This window comes from Crotalus tigris, unplaced genomic scaffold (genome assembly GCF_016545835.1).
Source record: "Crotalus tigris isolate CLP2741 ecotype Arizona unplaced genomic scaffold, ASM1654583v1 scf7180000019405.536791, whole genome shotgun sequence".
NCBI lineage: Eukaryota > Metazoa > Chordata > Lepidosauria > Squamata > Viperidae > Crotalus > Crotalus tigris.
In genome coordinates, this window is record NW_024097522.1 from 37,501 (window position 1) to 59,723 (window position 22,223).

The following is a 22,223-nucleotide window of genomic DNA, read 5'->3' on the forward strand; positions in this document are numbered from 1 at the left end:
AGAAGAGGGGAAGGGGAGAAGAGGAGAGGGGAGGGGAGGAGAGAGGAGGAGAGGGGAGGAGACAGGAGGGGAGGGAAGGGGAAGAGAAGAGAGGGGAAGGGAGGGGGAGAGGAGAAGAAGGGAGGAGACAGGAGGGGAGGGAAGGGGAGGAGAAGAGAAGGAAGGGAGGGGGAGAGGAGGAGAAGGGAGGAGACAGGAGGGCAGGGGAAGAGAAGAGGGGAGGGGAGGAGAGAGGAGAGGGGAGGACGGGAGGGGAGGGAAGGGGAGGGGAAGAGAAGAGAGGGGAAGGGAGGGGGAGAAGAGGAGAGGAGAGAAGGGAGGGAGGGGGAGAAGGGAGGAGACAGGAGGGGAGGGGAGGGGAGGGGAAGAGAAGAGGGGGAAGGAGAGAGAGGAAGGGAGGAGAGGAGGGAAGGGGAGGGGAGAAGAGGGGAAGGGAGGGGGAGAAGAGGAGAGGAGAGAAGAGGGGAGGGGAGGAGAAGGGAGGAGACAGGAGGGGAGGGGAGAAGAGGGGAAGAGAAGAGGGGAGGGGAGGAGAGAGGAGGAGAGGGGAGGAGACAGGAGGGGAGGGGAGAAGAGGGGAAGAGAAGAGGGGAGGGGAGGAGAGAGGAAGAGAGGGGAGGAGACAGGAGGGGAGGGGAGGGAAGGGGAGAGGAGGGGAGGGGAAGAGAAGAGAGAGGGGAATGGAGGGGGGAGAAGAGAAGAAGAGAGGGGGGAGGGGAGGGGAGGGGAAGAGAAGAGAAGAGAAGAGGAGAGGGGAGGGGTAGAAGAGGAGAGGGGAGAGGAGAGAGGGGGGGGGAAGGGAGGGAGGGGAGAGGGGAGGAGAGGAGAGAAGCTGAAAGGGAGCTTGGAGGTCTTCTAGTCCAGCCCCCTGCTCAAGCACAACTCGCACAGGCACGGGGGATCACAATCAGCTGCTCAAGGACGCCCAACCTGGAGACTTCGGGATCCTGTCGGAAAAGCAGCAGGATCTGCTCGGTGTTAACAAAAAGTGCCCAGCAGGGAAAGCAGAAAAGCAGCAGGATGAGGATGCCACGTTGCAAAATGATCCCGACTCTCTTCATGTTTTTACTCCCGTAAGTCTGGCAAAAAGAGAGAGAGAGAGAGAGAGAGAGAGAGGGAGGGAGGGAGGGAGGGGGAGAAATAAAAATAAAAATAAAATACATTAGCCGTAAATCGGATTCTTCTGATTCGCCCACAAAGGGATCTCTGAGCAAAACAGCTGAGGGATTCAGGGATCACGTACTGAATGTATAAGAAATTGTCCCCGCGGAGACAGGAGACTGAGAATCGGGAGCACGTGAAGATCAGCCCTGGTCATTAAGCGGATCGCTGAGGCTGTTAAGCGGAATACACATTACCTGGGACATGAGGGTATCGCACACCGATGCCAAGCCGGTCCCCACCGAAATGCCAATCACATTGACCACCTGGAAAGAAGGAAAGGAAAGGTCAGCAAGAGATCCCCCCCCCGTATTTCTGCACCATTCCGTCTCTGATATCATGTTGCTCAACCGTGGCAACTTGAAGGTTATAATAATGATGATGAGGAGGATGATAATAATAATAATAATAATAATAATAATAATAATAATAATAATAATAATAATAATAATAAAAAACTTGGAAGGGACCTTGGAGGTCATCTAGTCCAACCCCCTGCTCAGGCAGGAAACCCTATCCCATTTCAGATCAAATGGCTGTCCGGTCTCTTCTTAAAAACTTCCAATGTTGGAGCATTCACTGCTTCTGGAGGCAGGTTGTTCCACTGGTCAATTGTTCTGAATGTCGGGAAGTTTCTCCTTAGTTCCAGGTTGCTTCTCTCTTTGATTAGTTTCCATCCGTTGCTTCTTGTCCGCCTTCAGGCGCTTTGGAGAATAGCTTGACTCCCTCTTCTTTGGGGCAGCCCCTGAGATACTGGAACACTGCTACCATGTCCCCCCTCGTCCTTCTCTTCATTAAACTGGACATATCAATTCCAGCAACCGTTCCTTATATCTTTTAGCCTCCAGTCCCCTAATTATCTTTGTTGCTCTTCTCTGTACTCTTTCTAGAGTCTCAACATTTTTACATCGCAGTGACCAAAACTGGATGCCATATTCCAAGTGTGGCCTTACCAAGGCCTTGTAAAGTGGTATTAATGCTTCACATGATCTTGATTCTCTCCCTCTGTTAATGCAGCCCAGCATTGTGTTGGCTTTTTTGGCAGCTGCAGCACACGGCTGGCTCCTGTTTAAGGGATTGGTGAACTTCAACTCCCAGAATTCCCCAGCCAGCACTTTCATGGATGGACTTCAATGTCCAGAGATCCCCAGCTGGCCAACATTAAGAAGGGTGTACCTCAACACCCAGAATTCCCCAGCTAGCACTTGGATGGATGGGCTTCAACCATCGGCATTCCTCAATCTGCTTTGATGGTTGAGGAATTCTGGGACCTGAAGTCCATCTCTCAGAGCATGCTGGGAGTTGAACCGAGCTGGCGAATTCTGGGAGTTGAAGTCCGTTCCTCTTAAAGAATGTTGGCTGGGGAATTCTGGGAGTGGAAGTCCACCCTTGTTCAAGCAGGCCAGCTAAGGAATTCTGTTAGCTGAAGTCAATTCATTTTAAAACATGCTGGCTAGGGAATTCTGGGAGTGGATGTTAGCCCGTCTTAAAGCGTGTGGGCTGGGGAATTCTGGGAATGGAAATCCACCCCTCTTAAAGCATGCTGGCTGGGGGATTCTGGGAGTGGAAGTCCACCCCTCTTAAAGCAGGCTGGCTAGGGGATTCCGGGAGTGGAAGCCCACCCCTCTTAATGCATGCTGGTTGGGGGATTCTGGGAGTGGAAGCCCACCCCTCCTAATGCATGCTGGCTGGGGAATTCTGGGAGTGGAAGTCCACCCATTTAAAGCATGGCTGGCTTGGAATTCTGGGAGTGGAAGCCCACCCCTCTTAAAGCAGGCTGCCTGGGGGATTCCGGGAGTGGAAGCCCACCCCTCTTAATGCATGCTGGCTGGGGAATTCTGGGAGTGGAAATCCACCCCACTTAAAGCAGGTTGGCTGGGGAATTCTGGGAGTGGAAGCCCTCCCCTCTTAAAGCAGGCTGGCTAGGGAATTCTGGGAATGAAAATCCACCCATCTTAAAGCACGCTGGCTGGGGAATTCTTGGAGTTAAATTCCACGAATCTTAAACCATGCTGGCTGGGGGATTCTGGAAGCTGAAGTCCACCCATCTGAAAGTTGCCAAGGCTGAGACACATTGCTCCAACATGTCAATGCTTCTCCAGTGTCTCACTGCATCCAGGCCCTATCCAGCCCCCAACATGGTCTTCACCCATCTGTGCATCAGTCAATAGTCAATCTTCACCTGTTCCAATTCTATCAGGGGACAGTGCTACAAAACCCCTTTTCCTGCTTTGGCTAGGCAGGGATGTACCTACCGAGACTGCAACGGTGACGGCATCAAGTTCGATCTTGCCCAGATGACCGCAGAAGATGGAGCTCACCACGCTGATCAAGAAGCCCAACAGCTGGGCTGTGAACTAGGGAGGAAATTGCAAAAATTAGAGGATTATTCCAGGAACCGACAGACGCCCGCAACGTCTGAAATCCGTAAGGCAGTGGTTCTCAACCTGTGGGTCGGGACCCCATTTGGGGTCGAACGACCATTTCACGGGGGTCGCCAAACAACGCAGTCCGCCATTTTTTTCCCCTTTTCCTTAGCTGTGCTACTCCCGTTTATTCTATTGGCTTTTGAAAGCCAATAGAATAGACTCTCTTGAATAAAGTCTAAGTCTATTGGCTTTCAAAAGCCAATAGGAATTGTCCAGGCTGTCTCTGCCCTGCTGAGCCCGCCAAAAGTCCCATTCTGCAAACGGTGCTGCACCAGTTGAGTAGTCCTCGACTTACAACCGGTTGAGTAGTCCTCGACTTACGACCGGTTGGGGGGTCGCGGCATTAAAAAGGTTGAGAACCACTGCCGTAAGGCATTGAAAGATTTGCTTCTGAAAGTAATTCTCTTCAATGGGCAAGCCACCCACCACCACTGTGTGGACTTACCAAACTGCACATTTGTCTCCCAGGGGCGGTGAATAGGAGATTGGGATCATAGAATAATAGAGTCGGAAGGGATCTTGGAGGTCATCTAGTCCAACCCCCTGCTCAGGCAGGAAAGCCTACACCCTTTCAGACAAATGGCTGTCCAGTCTCTTCTTAAAAACTTCCAGTTTTTGGAGAATCCACAGCTTCTGGAGGCAGGTTGTTCCACTGATTAATTGCTCTCATTGTCAGGAAGTTTCTCCTTAGTTCTAGGTTGCTTCTCTCCTTGATGAATTTTCCCTCAAATATCAGAACACTTGCTATCCTGGTCTTCTTCTGGAAACCCACCCCTAGACACCTTGTCTTGCTGGGTTTTCAACAATCTGCCATTGTTACTTCCAGTCCTTTACTTTCTGGTTTCAAGTGTCATGGAAAACAGTTCTTCAGCCAGATGCTAACTTGCTAAAGTTTGGTGAGAACCATCCAGATATTTGTAGAAATAACACAGAGGGGGGGAAAAAACCCCAGGCATTGTCCAGGTGCTAAATTCAACACTCCAATATGATATGTAAATATACATATATTAGCAGATGGAGAGATGGACGGACAGGCAGATGATAGATGGATAAGTAGATAGACAGACAGATGCACATGTGGATGGATCTATGGATGGGTGGGTGGGTGGGTGGGTGGATGATGGATGGATGGAATGATGGGTGCATGGATGGATGGATAACAGACAGATGGATGGACAGGTAAGTAGATGGATGGATGGATACATACAGATGGATAGACGGACGGACGGACGGATGGATAGATGGTGGATAGATGGTTGGATGGGTAGGTGCGTGGATGGATGGATAGCAGACAGATGGATGGACAGGTAAGTAGGTAGATGGATGAATACATACATATGGACGGACGGACAGAAGGATGGATGGATGCAGGGATATGTAGACAGACAGATGGATGGGTAGGTGGGTATTTTATAGGTAGATAGATGGATTTATATGTAGATGGATGGATAGGTGGATGGATGAAGGGATGAAGGGTAGATAAATAAATGGGTGGGTATGTATGTCAGTAGATAAATAGATAAATGGGTGGGTATGTATGTCAGTCAGTAGGTAAGTAGGTAGGTAGGTACACGGGTGGATGGATGGATGGATGGATGGATGGATGTAGAGATACATAGATGGACAGATGAGTAGGTAGGTATACTGTAGATAGGTAGATAGATGGATGGACATGTAGATGGATGGATAGGTGGATGGATGGATGTAGGGAAGGAAGGATGAAGAGGTGGATGGAGAGATAGATACATGAATAGGTAGGTAGATAGATGGGTAGATGGATGAGTAGGTGACAGATATTGCAAAATATGTCTGCTTCGGCCTGTCATTCATGTTTTGCAACACCCCACCCTCGGGCCACAAGCCCTGCCTAAGAGTCAACACCTGCCAATCAAAGCGAGCGTTCCACATGCCAGGAGCTTGTGGTCTGCATTCCTCCGAGCCACTCCTTGTGTTTCTTGGTCCCAAAGAGTTTAATCTGGCTCTTGAACCCTGGAAATGCAAGCTTTGGCTTGGCGCTTTTTGGACCGAAGGGAAAGAGTCCAGGATAAGCGACACCCACCTGGACTAAGCCAGTTTATGCAATCTCCACCCGGTGCGTATGTGAGTTATCCGATCTAGGGGCTGACCTTTCTGCCTGCTTAAGTCAGGAAATGATTTTTATCAAGGAGCAAAGAACAGAAAGTTATGAAGCACCATTCTAAGCGAAGAGGGGGGATCAAGCTGTTCTCCAAGGCGCCTGAAGGCAGGACAAGAAGCAACGGATGGAAACTCGTCAAGGAGAGAAGCAACCTAGAACTAAGGAGAAACTTCCTGACAGTTAGAACAACTAACCAGTGGAACAATCTGCCACCAGAAGTGGTGAATGCTCCAACACTGGAAGTTTTTAAGAAACAATTGAGCGGCCATTTGTCTGGGCTGGTCTAGTCCAGGAGTAGGCAACCTGGGCTCTTTTATGACTCGTGGACTTCAACTCCCAGAATTCCTGAGCCAGCCATGCTGAGGGGAAAGGGAGAGGTTTCCAAGCTGAGCCATGCTGGCTCAGGAATTCTGGGAGTTGAAGTCCACCAGTCATGAAGGGGCCATAATTCCCACATGCTGGCTTAGGAATTCTGGGAGTTGAAGTCCACAAGTCATAAAAGAGCCAAGGTTTTAGTCCATCTAGGGAAGGGGAAACTGCCGGCCCACGGGATGGATGCGTCACGGCGAAACCTTGCCCACCCCATTGCCAGCAATGGAAAAAAAGTTACGATACGTCGTGACACGTCACGTCACGTGACATTGCGAGTTTGACACTCCTGGTCTGGGGCAAACACAGGACCACCTTCCGCAAACTCAGAGGCTCCAACTCTGAAGCCAGGCCTCTCCTTCAAAACCCAACCCAGAAACTTTTTCGGCCTGGAGCGATTTTGGAAAATATCAAAACTGGACAATAACAACAACAACAATAATTATAATAATAAAGTTGGAAGGGACCTTGGAGGTCATCTAGTCCAACCCCCGGCTCAGGCAGGAAACCCTATATCAGTGGTTCTCAACCTTTCTAATGCCGTGACCCCATAATACAGGTCCCCATGTTGTGGTGACCCCCAAGTGGGTGTAGCCACCAATAAGAGGGAGTAGGACAGCTAGGGAAAAGTGGAAAAAATGGCAGACAGTGTGGTTTGGCGACCCCCGTGAAATGGTCATTCGACCCCAAATGGGGTCCTGACCCACAGGTTGAGAACCACTGCCCTATACCATTTCGGACAAATGGCTGTCCAGTCTCTTCTTAAAAACTTCCAGTGTTGGAGCATTCACCGCTTTTGGAGGCAGGTTGTTCCACTGGTTAATTGTTCTGTCTGGAAGTTTCTCCTTAGTTCTAGGTTGCTTCTCTCCTTGATGAGTTTCCAACCGTTGCTTCTTGTCCTGCCTTCAGGTGCTTTGGAGAATAGCTTGACTCCCTCTTCTTTGGGGCAGCCCCTGAGATACTGGAAGACTGCTATCCTGTCCCCCCCCCTCGTCCTTCTCTTCGTTAAACTAGACATACCCAATTCCAGCAACCGTTCCTTACATGTTGTAGCCTCCAGTCCTCTAATCATCTTTGTTGCTCTTCTCTGCACTCTTTCCCAATTATAATAATAATAAAGTTGGAAGGGACCTTGGAGGTCATCTAGTCCAACCCCCTGCTCAGGCAGGAAAACCTGTACCATTTCAGACAAGTGGCTGTCCAGTTTCTTCTTAAAAACGTCCAGTGTTGGAGCATTCACCACTTCTGGAGGCAGGTTGTTCCATTGATTAATTGTCCACACTGTCAGGAAATTCTTCCTTAATTCCAGGTTGCTTCTCTCCTTGATGAGTTTCCATCTGTTGCTTCAGGCACTTTGGAGAACAGCTTGACTCCCTCTTCTTTGGGGCAGATCCTAAGATACTGGAAGGCTGCTATCACGTCCCCCCTCGTCCTTCTCTTCATTAAACTAGACATACCCAGTTCCAGCAACCGTTCCTTATATGTTTTAGCCTCCGGCCCCCTGATCATCTTTGTTTCTCATTATCAAATGATCGTCTCCTGACCAGGGATACGATGCTTCTCATCCAGCATGGAACAAAGGCTGGCTCAGTTGGGAAAAGGGGATCTCCCCTCCTCCACAACACCCAGAAATACACACAGCCTCCAGCCACTGCAGGAAGAAAGGAACGCCGGTTGCTCGCAGGGACACAAGGAAAGTGCCAACGAAGGCTATATGAGTAAGTTTGGGGATGGGTTTCAACGTGTTTAGCAATCCCAAGAATCAAACGGCTTGTAATTTCCTCCTTCAGGTCAGAGAAAAAGCTTGCTCCAAATTTCAGGAAAGTCCCCCAAAAAGATTCGCACTGGAAAACCCATCCTAAATGGTGAATGGATTTATAAATGGACGCAAAACTCCGGACGTTGTGTGTGGCAAGAGAGATTTTCCAACAGACACAGGAGTTCTCAGAATGCCAATCCGTAGTATTTCTCAGTCTTCGCAACTTTAAAAGGAGTGGACTTCAACTCCCAGAATTCCCCAGCCAGCATGCTTGAAGATAGTTGGTATCTGGGAGTGGAAGTCCACCCATCTTAAAGCAGGCTGGCTGGGGAATTCTGGGAGTTGAAGTCCACCCATCTTAAAGCCTGCTGGCTGGGGAATCCTGGGAGTGGAAGTCCATCCCTCTTAAAGCAGGCTGGCTGGGGGATTCTGGGAGTGGAAGTCCATCCCTCTTAAAGCAGGCTGGCTGGGGGATTCTGGGAGTGGAAGTCCACCCCTCTTAAAGCAGGCTGGCTGGGGAATTCTGGGAGTGGAAGTCCACCCCTCTTAAAGCAGGCTGGCTGGGGAATTCTGGGAGTGGAGGTCCACCCACCCCACCCCACAGGGTTGTTGTTATGAGGAATATAGAGGAAGGCCTGCTGGATATGTTTGCCACCTTGAATTAGTCGTTAAAAATAATCAAAAGGTAGGATACATAAATAAAAGCATTTCTGCCATTTTATTTTTGATAGCCGGCTGAAGAAAGGGAAAAAAAAAACGTAAAAAATCCCCAGTGCTATCTTTTCTAGGAACGCTGATTTATGACATGCAAATGTTTGTCTTCAACACTTCAGGAAAGAGGCCTCTGAGCTGAAGAAAAAGAATTGAGAACGGATGGATGGAGAAATAAAGAACGCAAGAGCCATAAAAAGGGACTTTGTTTTTTTTTTCCACTCAATCGAGGTTTTTATAATCAGCAGAGCCCAGAAGCTATATGAGTAAGAAGGGCAAAATCCAAGAAACAAGCCTATGAAACAATAGTGCGAGAAAAAACAAGATAGCCAAAAATCAGAAGGAATAGAACAGAACAGAACAGAACAGAACAGAACAGAACAGAACAGAATAGAATAGAATAGAATAGAATAGAATAGAATAGAATAGAATAGAATATTGCTGGAAGGGACCTTGGAGGTCTTCTAGTCGAGCCCCCTGTTCAAGCAGGAGAACCTATATCAGTGGTTCTCAACCTTTTTAATGCCGCGACCCCCAACCGGTCGTAAGTCAAGGACTACTCAACTGGTGCAGCACTGTTTGCAGAATAGGACTTTTGGCGGGCTCAGCAGGGCAGAGACAGCCTGGACAATTCCTATTGCCTTTTGAAAACCAATAGAATTAGACTCTATTCAAGAGAGTCTATTCTATTGGCTTTCAAAAGCCAATAGAATAAAAGTGAGTAGCACAGCTAAGGAAAAGGGGGGAAAAAATGGCGGACTGCGTTGTTTGGCGACCCCCGTGAAATGGTTGTTCAACCCCAAATGGGGTCCCGACCCACAGGTGGAGAACCAGTGACCTATATCATCTCAGACAAATGGCTGTCCAGTCTCTTCTTAAAAACCTCCAGTAATGGAGCACCCACAATTTCTGGTGGCAAGCTGTTCCACTGGTTAATTGTCCTCACTGTCTGGAAGTTTCTCCTTAATTCCAGGTTGCTTCTCTCTTTGAACCTCCAAGCTCCTTTTCCGACTCATTACAGATAGTCCTCGACTTACAGTCATTCATTTAGCGACCGTTCAAAGTTACGACGACCCTTAAAAAGTGACTTATGACTGGTTTTTCACACTTACGACCGTTGCAGCATCCCCCGCGGTCACGTGATCAAAATTCAGACGCTCGGCAACTGACTTATATTTATGACGGTCGCAGTGTCCCGGGGTCAGGTGACCCCCTTTTGCGACCTTCTGGCAAGCAGAATCAATGGGGGAAGCCGGATTCACTTTACAACCGGGTTACTAACTTCACAACTGCGGGGATTCCCTTAACAACCATGGTGTAAAATGGGGCAAAACTCACTTAACAACTCTCTGGTTTAGCAAGAGACATTTGGGGCTGAATTGTGGCTGTAAGTTGAGGACTACCTGTACTGCAGTGGTTCTCAACCTGTGGGTCGGGACCCCATTTGGGGTCCAATGACCATTTCACGGGGGTCGCCAAACAATGCAGTCCGCCATTTTTTTCCCCCTTTTCCTTAGCTGTGCTACTCCCTTTTATTCTATTGGCTTTTGAAAGCCAATAGAATAGACTCTCTTGAATAGAGTCTAATTCTATTGGCTTTCAAAAGCCAATAGGAATTGTCCCGGCTATCTCTGCCCTGCTGAGCCCGCCAAAAGTCCCATTCTGCAAACGGTGCTGCACCAGTTGAGTAGTCCTCGACTTACGACCGGTTGAGTAGTCCTTGACTTACGACCGGTTGGGGGCCGCAGCATTAAAAAGGTTGAGAACCACTGCTGTACCAAGTCAGGTGATCTGCTTAACTCCAGCCTCTTTACATTCTTCCTTCTAAGGTTGGGTAGAGCCTGGTAGACTGCCCTGAGACAGAGAGGTTCTCTTCAGCCATCCAGGCAAAAGCCCTGTCCCCCAACCTCTGGTCCGTTCCTCTCTCCAACCTGGGCAAAAGGACCATTCCATCATCCAAACTCAGAGTACAGAATCATGGAATCACAGAAGGGACCTCAGAGGTCCTGTAGTCCAACCCCTCCCCCCTTATCCAAGTCAGGAGTCCTTCTAGCATTCTGGACAAATGGTTGTCCAATCAAAAGGTTTGTATCTCTCCCTTTGACACCTTCTGGGGTCTAGACCCAGTATATTTTGGGGGGGGGGGCAGAGGGGCTGGGGAAGGGGCAAGGACAAGAAGCAACAGATGGAAACTCATCAAGGAGAGAAGCAACCTGGAACTGAGCAGAAACTTCCTGGCAGTGAGAACAATTAACCAGTGGAACTCCTTGCCTCCAGAAATTGTGAATGCTCCAACACAGGAAGTTTTTAAGAAGAGACTGGACAGCCATTTGTCTGAAATGGTATAGGGTTTCCTGCCTGAGCAGGGGGTTGGACTAGATGACCTCCAAGGTCCCTTCCAACTTTACTACTACTACTACTACTATACTACTACTACTACTACTACATCCAGTTTTGGTCACCACGAGGTAAAAAAGATGTTGAGACTCTAGAAAGAGTACAGAGAAGAGCAACAAAGATGATTAGGGGACTGGAGGCTAAAACATATAAGGAACGGTTGCTAGAATTGGGTATGTCTAGTTTAATGAAGAGAAGGACAAGGGGGGACATGATAGCAGTATTCCAATATCTCAGGGGCTGCCATAAAGAAGAGGGAGTCAAGCTATTCTCCAAAGCGCCTGAAGGCAGGACAAGAAGCAACGGGTGGAAACTAATCAAGGAGAGAAGCAACCTAGAACTAAGGAGAAACTTCCTGACAGTGAGAACAATTAACCAGTGGAACAACCTGCCTCCAGAAGTGTGTGAATGCTCCAACACTGGAAGTTTTTAAGAAGAGACTGGACAGCCATTTGTCCAAAATGGTGTAGGGTTTCCTGCCTGAGCAGGGGGTTGGACTAGATGACCTCCAAGGTCCCTTCCAACTTTACTACTACTACTACTACTACTACTACTACTACTACTACTACTATTATTACTATTATTATTATTATTATTATTATTATTATTATTATTATTAGAGTGTGGCCTTCGTTCTGGAGTCCGGCCAGTGTTTCAATGTTTAAAACTCTGTTTAACTTTATAGCCTCTGAGATCTACAGAGCTGATTTCTCTGTTTGCTAACTCAAAAGTCAAGAGCAATCACAGCATCGCCTTGATTTTATTTACTTACTTACTTACTTACCTACCAGAAAGGGTGGCAATTAATTCATTTGTTTGTCATACTCATAAAAATGGATGCACAGAATCACCCCCAAAGTTCTACTGAATGCCAGATGGTCAAGATGGAGCCTTCCTCAAACTTAATTTTTCTAAAAAAAAAATTTAAACCACTTTCTCCCTTCTTTCCCCACCAGCTTTCTCTGTGCCCCAAAACTCCCTTTATTTTTCCCCCCATCCTTTTAATTCCTTGTTCCAGGTCCACACAACCATCCTAGCCCAAAAAGAAAGGATCCGGTCTGCAAGTGTGCTTTGAAAGCCCTCCGCTTCCTGACAGCTAAGGCACCACCCTTAAGTGACTCGGGGTTCAAGAATCCTCACGCATTACTTATGGACTGAGACGGGGAAAGGAAGGGCTGGAGGCAGGGCTGGGGGCAGAGCGAATTCGTTCACACGACCTAGAGTTAAAATGGGGAAAGCGTTTATTTCCATCCCAGCCCAAACCATCCCACTTAATCCGCCGGGTTGTGTGAACGAGCGGACGAAGCTCAAACGGGACGCCTCGATTTCCACCCCAGCCGAAACAAATACGCTTAACCCGCCGGGTTGTGTGAACGAAGGGACGAAGCTCAAACGGGGCGAATTGATTTCCTTCCCAGCTGAAATAAATACGAAACAATCCGGGGTTTTTTATGAACGGACGAAGCTCCAATGGGGCGAGCTGATTTCCCTCCCAGCCCAAATTAACACGTGTCATCCGGCGGGTCGTGTGAACGAGCGAACGAACTTTTTTTTTTCTCCCCTTCCCTTCCCTCTCCCGGTCCCGAGCCCTCCTTACCACGGGCCCGCCGATCTTGATCAGCTCCCGGGCCTCCTGCCAAGCGCCGACGGGCAGCAGGCGGCGGAGGCTGCGGCCGCAGCGGGAAGCCCAAAGCGGCAAACTCCGAGCCGGCTCCTCCATCACCGTCCCGGCCGGCCGCTGCCCTCGGCCATGGGGGGCCCCACGCAGTTTCCGCCCGGTAGCCTAACGGCCGAGCCGCCCAACCCGCCCGAGCCGGCGGCGGGCAAAGCAGGAGCAGCGGCGGCGGCGGCAGCCGAGCTCCGGGGGCCACGTGAAGGTAGGGGAGAAGGGGCGTGGCCTGGCCGGGAATCCCCGCCGCTATTGGGTGGACCGCGCTGTGACGCGCGCCAAGCAGGGGCGCCAGGGGCAACCTGCCCCTCCCCCTCCCCCCAAGGCTGGGTTTCCCCTTTTTGTGGGCGAGGGACCACTTGGGGAACCCCCCCGCCCCCCCCTTTGTCTTGGGACCCCCTCCTCTGAATGGGTGGCCAACGAGAGAGAGAGAGAGAGAGAGAAGGATGGAGAGAGAGAGACATAACAGATGATAGAGATAATAGATAGATAATTAATCCATAGATGATAGCTGGCTGGCTGGCTGGATGGATGGATAGATTGTTGTTGTTAACTGCGAAGTTGGGTCCGACCCATCGCGACCCCATGGACCACGTTCCTCCAGGCCTTCCTGTCCTCCACCATCTTCTGGAGTCCATTGAAGCTCACACCTACTGCTTCAGTGACTCCATCCAGCCATCTCATTCTCTGTCGTCCCCTTCTTCTCTTGCCCTCCATCTTTCCCAGCATCAGACTCTTCTCCAGTGAGTCCTTCCTTCTCATTAGGTGGCCAAAGGACTTGAGTTTCAACTTCAGGATCTGGCCTTCTAAAGAGCAGTCGGGGTTGATCTCCTCCAGGACTGACCGGTTGGATCGCCTTGCAGTCCAGGGGACTCGCAGGAGTCTTCTCCAGCACCATAGTTCAAAGGCCTCAATTCTTTGGCGCTCAGCCTTTCTTATGGTCCAACTTTCACAGCCATACATTGCAACTGGGAAAACCATGGCCTGGACTATACGCACTTTTGTTGGCAGGGTGATGTCTCTGCTTTTTAGTATGCTGTCTAGATTTGCCATAGCTTTCCTCCCCAGGAGCAAGCGTCTTTTAATTTCTTGGCTGCAGTCCCCATCTGAGGTGATCTTGGAGCCCAGAAAAATAAAATCTGTCACTACCTCCATTTCTTCCCCATCTATTTGCCAGGAATTGAGAGGGCCGGATGCCATGATTTTGGTTTTCTTAATGTTGAGTTTCAAGCCAACTTTTGCACTCTCCTTCTTCACCCGCATCAAGAGGCTCTTTAGTTCCTCTTCACTTTCTGCCATTAGAGTGGTATCATCTGCATATCTTAGGTTGTTGATATTTCTCCCGGCAATCTTAATTCCAACTTTTGTTTCATCTAGCCCTGCCTTTCTCATGATGTGATAGATGTTATGAGAGAGAGATGATAGACAGAGATAAAGATGGAGAGAGATATACAGATGATAGATAATAGATATATAGAAAGATAGACAGATGATAGATAGATAGATAGATGATAGATAGATAGATAGATAGATAGATGATAGATAGATAGATAGATAGATAGATAGATAGATAGATAGATAGATAGCATTTTTTGTCATAGAACGCCCAGAACAGAGTTTCGGCACCTTTTTTGGATGGAACTTTGTAGGGTAGACAAGGCGGGTTGTATGATGTGCGTGAGTTCCGGCACCTTTTTTTTTTTTTTGCAAAAAAAAAACACTGGATGGATGGATAGAGAGATAGATAGATAGATAGATAGATAGATAGATAGATAGATAGATGTTATGACAGAGATGATAGAGATAAAGATGGAGAGATACAGATGATAGATAATAGATATATAGAAAGATAGATGATAGATAGATGTTATGAGAGAGAGATGATAGACAAAGATAAAGATGGAGAGAGAGATAGATGATAGATAGATAGATGTTATGAGAGAGAAAGGATAGAGATAACAGAGAGATATATATAGATGATAGATAGATAATAGATATATAGAAAGATAGTTGATAGATAGATAGAGATGAGAGAGATGATAGCTAGAGATAAGGATGGAGAGAGAGATACAGATGATAGAGATAATACATAGATAATTAATCCATAGATAGATAGATAGATAGATAGATAGATAGATAGATAGATAGATAGATAGATAGATGTTTTTTCTTTTTAAAAACATCCAGTGCTGGAGCACTCACAACTTCTAGAGGCAAGCTGTTTCATTGGTTAATTGTCCTCACTGTCAAGAAATTTCTCCTTAGTTCTAGACTGCTTCTTTCCTGGATTAGTTTCCATCCGATGCTTCTTGTCCTGCCTTCAGATGCTTTGGAGAACAGCTTGACTCCCTCTTCTTTGGGGCAGCCCCTCAAATATTGAAAGACTGCTATCGTCCCCCGTTTCTTTCCTTTAGACTAGCTCAGTGGTTCTCAATCTTTTTAGACCGGCGACCCCGGTCATAAGCAGGCGGCATGCATGCGCGGCGGTGCCCCCTGCGCGGCACGCATGCGCGGCACCGCCCCCATGCGCCGCCCCCTGCACGGTGCGCATGCGTGGCGGCGTCCCATGCGCCGCCCCCTGCGCGGCACACATGCGCGGCGGCGCTCCCTGTGCCGGCTGAGAAAAAAATGGCGGATTGCATTGTTGGCGACCCCCGTGAAATGGTCGTTCGACCCCAAATGGGGTCCCGACCCACAGGTTGAGAACCGCTGGACTAGCTAAACCGAAGTCCTGCAACTGTTCTTCGTATGTTTTAGTCTCCAGGCCTTTAATCATCTTAGTTGCTCTTAGTTATCTTTGACCACCTTAAAAATTTCTAAGAAAAATTATATATATTCAGAGGAAAAAATATTCAAGGCTAAGGCTGGTCCATCTGTCTTTCTCCGATAAGGCTGTTGCTCCCTTCATTGTCCATCCACAAAGGTCAGGGCTGCCAGACTAGAGTTACTACATCTAGGAGTAGCAAATATTTGCTCCGTCATTGGTGCTTAATTAAGGGGACGTCCCCCACCTCAAGCCAGCTTCTCATGTTTGTTTGTTTCCGGAGCAGAGGCTTTTTTTTCAGCTCCTCTTAGATTCATAGCTCACCCTGAACTTAATCCTATTGCCCATTTTTGACCCCCGTACAATAGAAATATTTGCATTTTTATCTGTGTTCTACTTAGACTTGCAAGGAAGATATTGCTCCAAGGGTAGGACTGAACCTAGCATGCTCAGAGCTTGCACCCAGCATAGGTCGTCCTCGACTTACGAGCCCAATTGAGCGCAACATTTACACCACTGTGAGACGCTTAAGTGAGTTTTGACCCATTTTACAACCTTTCTTGTCACCGTTGTTAAGTGAAACACTGCGGTGGTTAAGTTAGGAACATGGTCATTAAGTGAACCCAGCTTCCCCCATTGACTTTGCTTGGCACAAGGTCGCAAAAGGGGATCACGTGACCCTGGGACACTGCGGCCGTCATAAATATGAACCATCCGAATTTTGATCATGTGTCCATAGGGGTGTCACAACGGTCGTTAAGTGTGAAAAACCAGTCCTAAGTCACTTTTTTCAGTGCTGTTGTAACTTTGAACAGCCACTAAATGGACCATCGTAAATCGAGGACTACCTGTATATGATTTTTGCATTTGCGAAGCATGTTAAGGACAAATAATATGCCTGCCAGATTCTTGGCACCGAAAAAAAAGCAACTTATGATGGGTCCTCGTGCTTGTGACCGTCGTAGCATCCCATACAGTCATGTGATTAAAAATTTGGGTACTTGTCAACCAGCATGTATTTTGCATGTTTGTCAGCATCCCGGAATCATGTGATCGCCCTTTACGACCTTCCCAAGTGGCTTCTGAGAAACCCAGCCAATGGGGAGGCTGGATTCACTTAATAACCGTCTTACTCACTGAACAACTGCAAGGATTCACCTCGCAACTTCGGCAGGAGAGGTCGTAAAATGAGGAAACATTCACTTCGCAATTGCCTTGCTTAGCAACGTAAATTTTGGGCACGGTTGCAGTCATAAGTTGAGGACTATGTGTATTGATGCTGAGAACGTTAAGAAGAACAACTTTAACTTCAACTCCCAGAATTCCTCAGCCAGCCAGTCAGCCGGCTTCTGGACTTCAACTCCCAGAATTCCTCAGCTGGCCAGTCAGCCAGCTTCTGGACTTCAACTCCCAGAATTCCTTAGCCGGCCAGTCAGCCAGCTCGTGGACTTCAACTCCCAGAATTCTTCAGCCGGCCAGTCAGCCAGCTTGTGGACTTCAACTCCCAGAATTCCTCAGCCGGCCAGTCAGCCGGCTTGTGGCCTTCAACTCCCAGAATTCCTCAGCTGGCCAGTCAGCCGGCTTGTGGCCTTCAACTCCCAGAATTCCTCAGCTGGCCAGTCAGCCGGCTTGTGGCCTTCAACTCCCAGAATTCCTCAGCTGGCCAGTCAGCCGGCTTGTGGCCTTCAACTCCCAGAATTCCTCAGCCGGCCAGTCAGCTGGCTGAGGAATTCTGGGAATTGAAGTCCACAAGTCTTAAAATGGCCGAGTTTGAAGACTCTTGGTTAATAATCTCTGGCTTCTGACTGCCTGGGAAATCAGCCTCCAAATAACCAGATTAAGGTCAATTCTCCACACACCCCCAGTGAATGTTCAACCTTAAATTATGCAACCAGATCATTCTTTTCTTATTAGGCGATGGCAATTTCTGGAGAATTCTGTCACGTGTCGGCCATTATCCCAGGCACATTTGCATCACTGGGTCTCTCGCCTGGACACACACAATCCAGGTCAAATGGCATCCATAGGCAGTCCCTGAGTTACAACCGTTTATTTCAGTGGTTCTCAACCTGTAGGTCGGGACCCCATTTGGGGTCGAACGACCATTTCACGGGGGTCGCCAAACAAGGCTGTCCGCCATTTTTCCCCCCTTTTCTTTGGCCACGCCCCTGGCGTCCGGTGATGTATAAGTGGTTGGGGGTCACCACAACACGGGGAACTGTATTATGGGGTCGCGGCATTAGAAAGGTTGAGAACCACTGGTTTATTTAGTGACTGCTCAAAGTTACAAAGGGCCCTGAAAAAAAGGGACTTAGGATCATTTTTCACACGTAGGACCGTTGCAGCATCCCCAGTGACAGCTGATCGAAATTCAGGTGCTTGCTTTAAAAAAAAACCCAGCCGCTTGGAGGGAGGATGCCTCCCTTTCTCCCTCCCTCTCTCCCTCTCTCCCTCTCTCCTCTCTCTCTCTTCCCTCTCTCCTCTCTCTCTTTCCCCTCTTTCTCTTTCCCCCCTTTCTCCCTCGCTCCCCCTCTATCTCCCCCTTCTCTTTCTCTCACCCACCTCTCTCCCCTCTCTTGCTCTTTCCCTCTCTCTCCCCCCTCTGCCTCTTCTCTCTATCCCTCCCTCTCTCTCCCCCTCTCTCTCCTTTTCTATCTTTTTCTCTCCCTCTCTCTCCCTCCCTCCCTCTCTCCCTCTCCCCCTCTCTATCTTCTCTCCCTCTCTCTTTCCCTCTTTCTCCCCTCTTTTTCGATCCCTCTCTCCCTTTCTGACCCTCTTTACCGCTCCCTCTCTCCCCCCTCTCCCTCTTTCTCCCCCTCTCTGCCCATCTCCTCTCCCTTTCTCTCCTCTCTCCTCTCTCTCCCCCCTCTCCCCTCCCTCTCTCCCCTTTCTCCTCCTCTCACTGCTCCCTCTCCTCTCTCTCCCTGTTCCTCTCTCCCCCTGCTCTCTTTCTCTCTCCTCCTCTCCCTCTCCCTCTCTCCCCCCCTCTTTCTCTCCCTCTCTCTGCCCCCTCTATCCCTCCCTCTCTCTCTTCCCCTCTCTCTCTTTCTCCCTCCCTCTCTTTCTCTCCTTCTCTGTCCTCCCCTCTCCCCCCTCTCATTCCCTCTCTCTCTCCTCTCTCTCCCCCCTCTCTCTCCCTTTCTCCCCCCTCTTTTTCTCTCCTTCTCTCTCCCCCCTCTCTCCCTCTTTCTGCCCCTCTCTCTGCCCATCTCTATCCCTCTCCCTTTCTCTCCTCTCTCCTCTCTCTGCCCCCTCTCCCCCTCCCTCTCTCCCTTTCTCCCCCTCTCACTGCTCCCTCTCACCTCTCTCTCTCCTCTCTCTCTCCTCTCTCTCTCCTCTCTCTCCCCGTTCCCCTGCTCTTTTTCTCTCCTCCTCTCCCTCTCCCTCTCTCCCCCTCTCTTTCTCTCCCTCTCTCTGCCCCCTCTATCCCTCCTTCTCTCCTCTTCCCCTCTCTCTCTTTCTTCCTCTCTCTTTCTCTCCTCTGTCCTCCCCTCTCTCATTCCCTCTCTCTCCTCTCTCTCCCTTTCTCCCCCCTCTTTTTCTCTCCTTCTCTCTCCCCTCTCTCCCTCTCTCTATCCCTCCCTCTCTCCCTGTCTCTCCTCTCTCTCCCTCTTTCTCCCCGTTTTTCTCTCCCTCTCTCTCCCCCCTCTCTCCCTCTCTCTCTCCCTCCCTCTCTCCCCCCTCTCTCCCTCTTTCTGCCCCTCTTTTTCTCTCCCTCTCTCTCTCTACTCTCTCCCTTTCTCCCCCCTCTTTTTCTCTCCTTCTCTCTCCCTCTCTCTATCCCTCCCTCTCTCCCTGTCTCTCCTCTCTCTCCCTCTTTCTCCCCGTTTTTCTCTCCCTCTCTCTCCCCCCTCTCTCCCTCTCTCTCTCCCTCCCTCTCTTTCTGTCTCCCCCCCTCTCCCTCTTTCTCCCCCTCTTTTTCTCTCCCCCTCTCTCTCTCTCTCTCTCTCTCACCCCTTTCTCTCTCCCTCTCTTTCTCCCCCTTGCTCTTTCTCCTTAGACATAAAAGCCAGCTGGGTGAGTTTGGCCCAGTCACCAACAGATGGTGAGTTTTAGTCCCGCCTTAAGGCACAAAAGCCAGCTGGTTGACTTTGATCCAGTCCCTCTGTCTCAGCCTAAGCTACCCCACAGGGTTGTTGTGAGGAAGACAAGAGGAGGAAGGTGTGTTGTTCATGTCTGCCACCTCGAATTATTTATAAAAATAATAAAGGCGAGATACAAACACTAAACACAATCCCACCCACCCACCCCCCGCACACAATCCCAGGCATTGAGCGCTATAGAACTAACGAGTTGGCAAGGAGAGTTAAGAATAATTAACAAACCTAACTAGGAAGCCCGTTGATGACTAAACTATGGCTAATGAGCTATGCTAATTGGAAGCAGTGACGGCCACCGGTTGTGTCGCAACACCAGAAAAGGCGCTGGATGCAATTTTACTGTAAATGGAGGTCAAAGGTTGGGACCGTTTCTTAATGCATCTGGGTGAAAAGGGAAATTCGGAGAGGTGAATGCAATTGACGAAGTCACACCAAAGACCCAAAAGCAAGAAAAGGGAGTGGGGTTGGTTATTTTTCATTTTTATTCTTTTTTTTTAATTTGCATATTTATTCAGAATCAAAAACACGCTGTTGAAGGAAAAGTCTTCATCGTGGTTCAGGCCAAGCCGGGAATAAACAACATGGCAACTGCTTTGGAAAGAAGGTTGTAGTTTATTGAAGAGGAGAGCCAAACAGAAAGATGGCTCTGGAAGAAAAGAGAGAGAGAGAGCACATGTAGGGAGTGGGTTTTTATACCCTCTGGAGCCTTTTGTTTGGAGTTGTTTCCTGTTTCCCTTTGAGGCTTTGTATTGCCTGTGTCATGTATTCTGACCTGAGTCTGGGTGTGCCCTTTGGCATCTGTGGATTAATCCTATTATGTCCTGTCTTAGCGTTTGGGTGGGGTATGTAGATTTTAGGTATCTTTGTCTTTTTAAACTTCTAGCGAGGGTGGGGGGCATCCAACCTTCCTGGATTATTTACGTCTGCATTTCTACAGAGCTGGTTTCTGCTGGGGAGTGGGGAGGGAGACCTGGGGCTATTAAGAAAAACTGGGCGTGCTTTCCTGCCTCTTTAAGATCCTTTGAGGAAATATATTTTTCTGCCCTTTTAATATTTCCTTCTCTGGTGCGGGGCTGACTTCTCACAATGCTATTTGGAACGTTTATTCACCTTGCATCTGTAGGCAATTCTTTAAAAAAAAAAAGCTGCATGTTTTCTGCGACCGACACGCCAACGAAGAAAAAAAATATAAATATGAATTCGCAATTTGCCATTTTTATTGGTTGAGAATATAAAATCCAAAAGTAGGAGAGAAAAGGGAGGGAAAAGGGTAAGGAGAAGTGTAGAAAAGGAAGGGAGAAAAAAAAAGGCATTGACTCCTTCTAGTGCAGGGCTTTTCAACCTTTTCACCCTTTGTACCACTTTTAGGATATGGCAACATCCGAGGACCACCCGTCACCTAGCAAGGTGTCAAAAACCTAATGACCAAAAAAAAAAGAGGAAAAAATTGATGAAGTATAGGTAGTCCTCGACTTACAACAGTTTGCTTAGTGACTGTTTGAAGTTACAATGGCACTGAAAAAAGTGCCCCCCAAGCCACAGCCGAGCAAGACACCTGCCTGCCCGCCTGGCGGTGCTCTTCCTCCTGTCCGAGGTTTCCATTGCTGTGAGCATTTCTGTTGAGAATTGGCAGCGGGGGTGGGGTGGGGGGTGTTTGGTTTTTATCCCCCCCCCCCCGTCTGCTGGGTGGTTGCAGCTGAGAAATTTCTCCTTGGCATGAAAGAGAAAAATGGGTGTGCAGAGAGAGACACAAAAACAAACACCTGGGATGAAATCCTAAAACTCTGCTGGATTTTAAAACTTCCAAACTTTAAAACTTTCTTGCTTCTTTACGTACTTTTCATTTCTGGGCTTCGTGCTTGATTGTGGCTTTTACTGATTCAATAGATTCGTTGTTATAGAAATGGCCAGTTTATACGATTGTGCCAAAGGAAAAAATGGAACTTCGATATTATTCTTTTATTCTACTGCACTAGAGCAGGGCTTTTCAACCAGCTGGATCTGAAACAAGGCATAAGGGGGTGCCAACCTCCCATCCCTTGACAAGGCCGGAAGCCCAACAGGACCGCGTCTTCAAGGGAAAAAAGGTGAAGGTGGAGGCTGTTCGGTTTTCCGGCTGTTTAAAACGCTAAGAGATGCTCGCTGGATTATTTTCATGTTTGATTTTTTTTTCCTGCAATAAAATTGTGCAATTACTAGCACTGATGGTGTTACCTAGTTGGGTAATGAAACGTCTGCAAGGAAAACAACAAGCTCAGAGAGCACCAAGGACCCCAGAGTTGTTGCGTTGTTGTTGGTGGTGGTGGTCTTCCTCCTCCTCCTCCTCGCACTCCCCCTCCCTTCTAGCACTGATAATGTTACTCAGTTGGGTAATGAAATATCTGCAAGAAAACCGCCAAGCTCAGAGAGCACCCAGGACCTCACAGTCCCCCACTTCCTCGTCCTCTTCCTTCTCTTCAACCCCTCCTTCCTTCTAGTGCTGATGAAGTCACCTAGTTGGGTCATGAAACATCTGCAAAAAAACCTACCAAGCTCAGATAGCACCCATGAACTCCACAGTCTCCTCCACCTCCTCCTCCTCTTCCTACTCCTACTCCAATCCCCACTCTCTTCTAGCACTGATCATGTCAGCTAGTTGGGTCATGAAACATCTGCAAGAAAACCACCAAGCTCAGAGAACACCAAGGACTCCACAGTCCTCATCATCATTCTCCCACCTCCTCCTCC

The 22,223-nt window shown here is 48.7% G+C and overlaps 1 protein-coding gene across 2 annotated transcripts in view; it reads right to left on the reverse strand.

Moving 5' to 3' along the window:
- LOC120316537 (multidrug and toxin extrusion protein 2-like) overlaps nt 1-12,990 on the reverse strand; it is a 36,196-nt gene extending 23,206 nt beyond the window's left edge. The window contains exons 1-4 of one of the 2 annotated variants that reach the window (XM_039362253.1): nt 12,561-12,990; nt 3,417-3,518; nt 1,359-1,427; nt 931-1,079 (exon numbers count right to left, since the gene is read on the reverse strand). In XM_039362253.1, coding sequence (XP_039218187.1) covers nt 931-1,079; nt 1,359-1,427; nt 3,417-3,518; nt 12,561-12,683 — 443 coding nt within the window. In that variant the 5' untranslated portion in view covers nt 12,684-12,990. The remainder of the gene's footprint in view (nt 1-930; nt 1,080-1,358; nt 1,428-3,416; nt 3,519-12,560) is intronic. The other variant, XM_039362252.1, reaches the window with a different exon arrangement.
- Between the last annotated feature and the right edge of the window lie 9,233 nt (nt 12,991-22,223).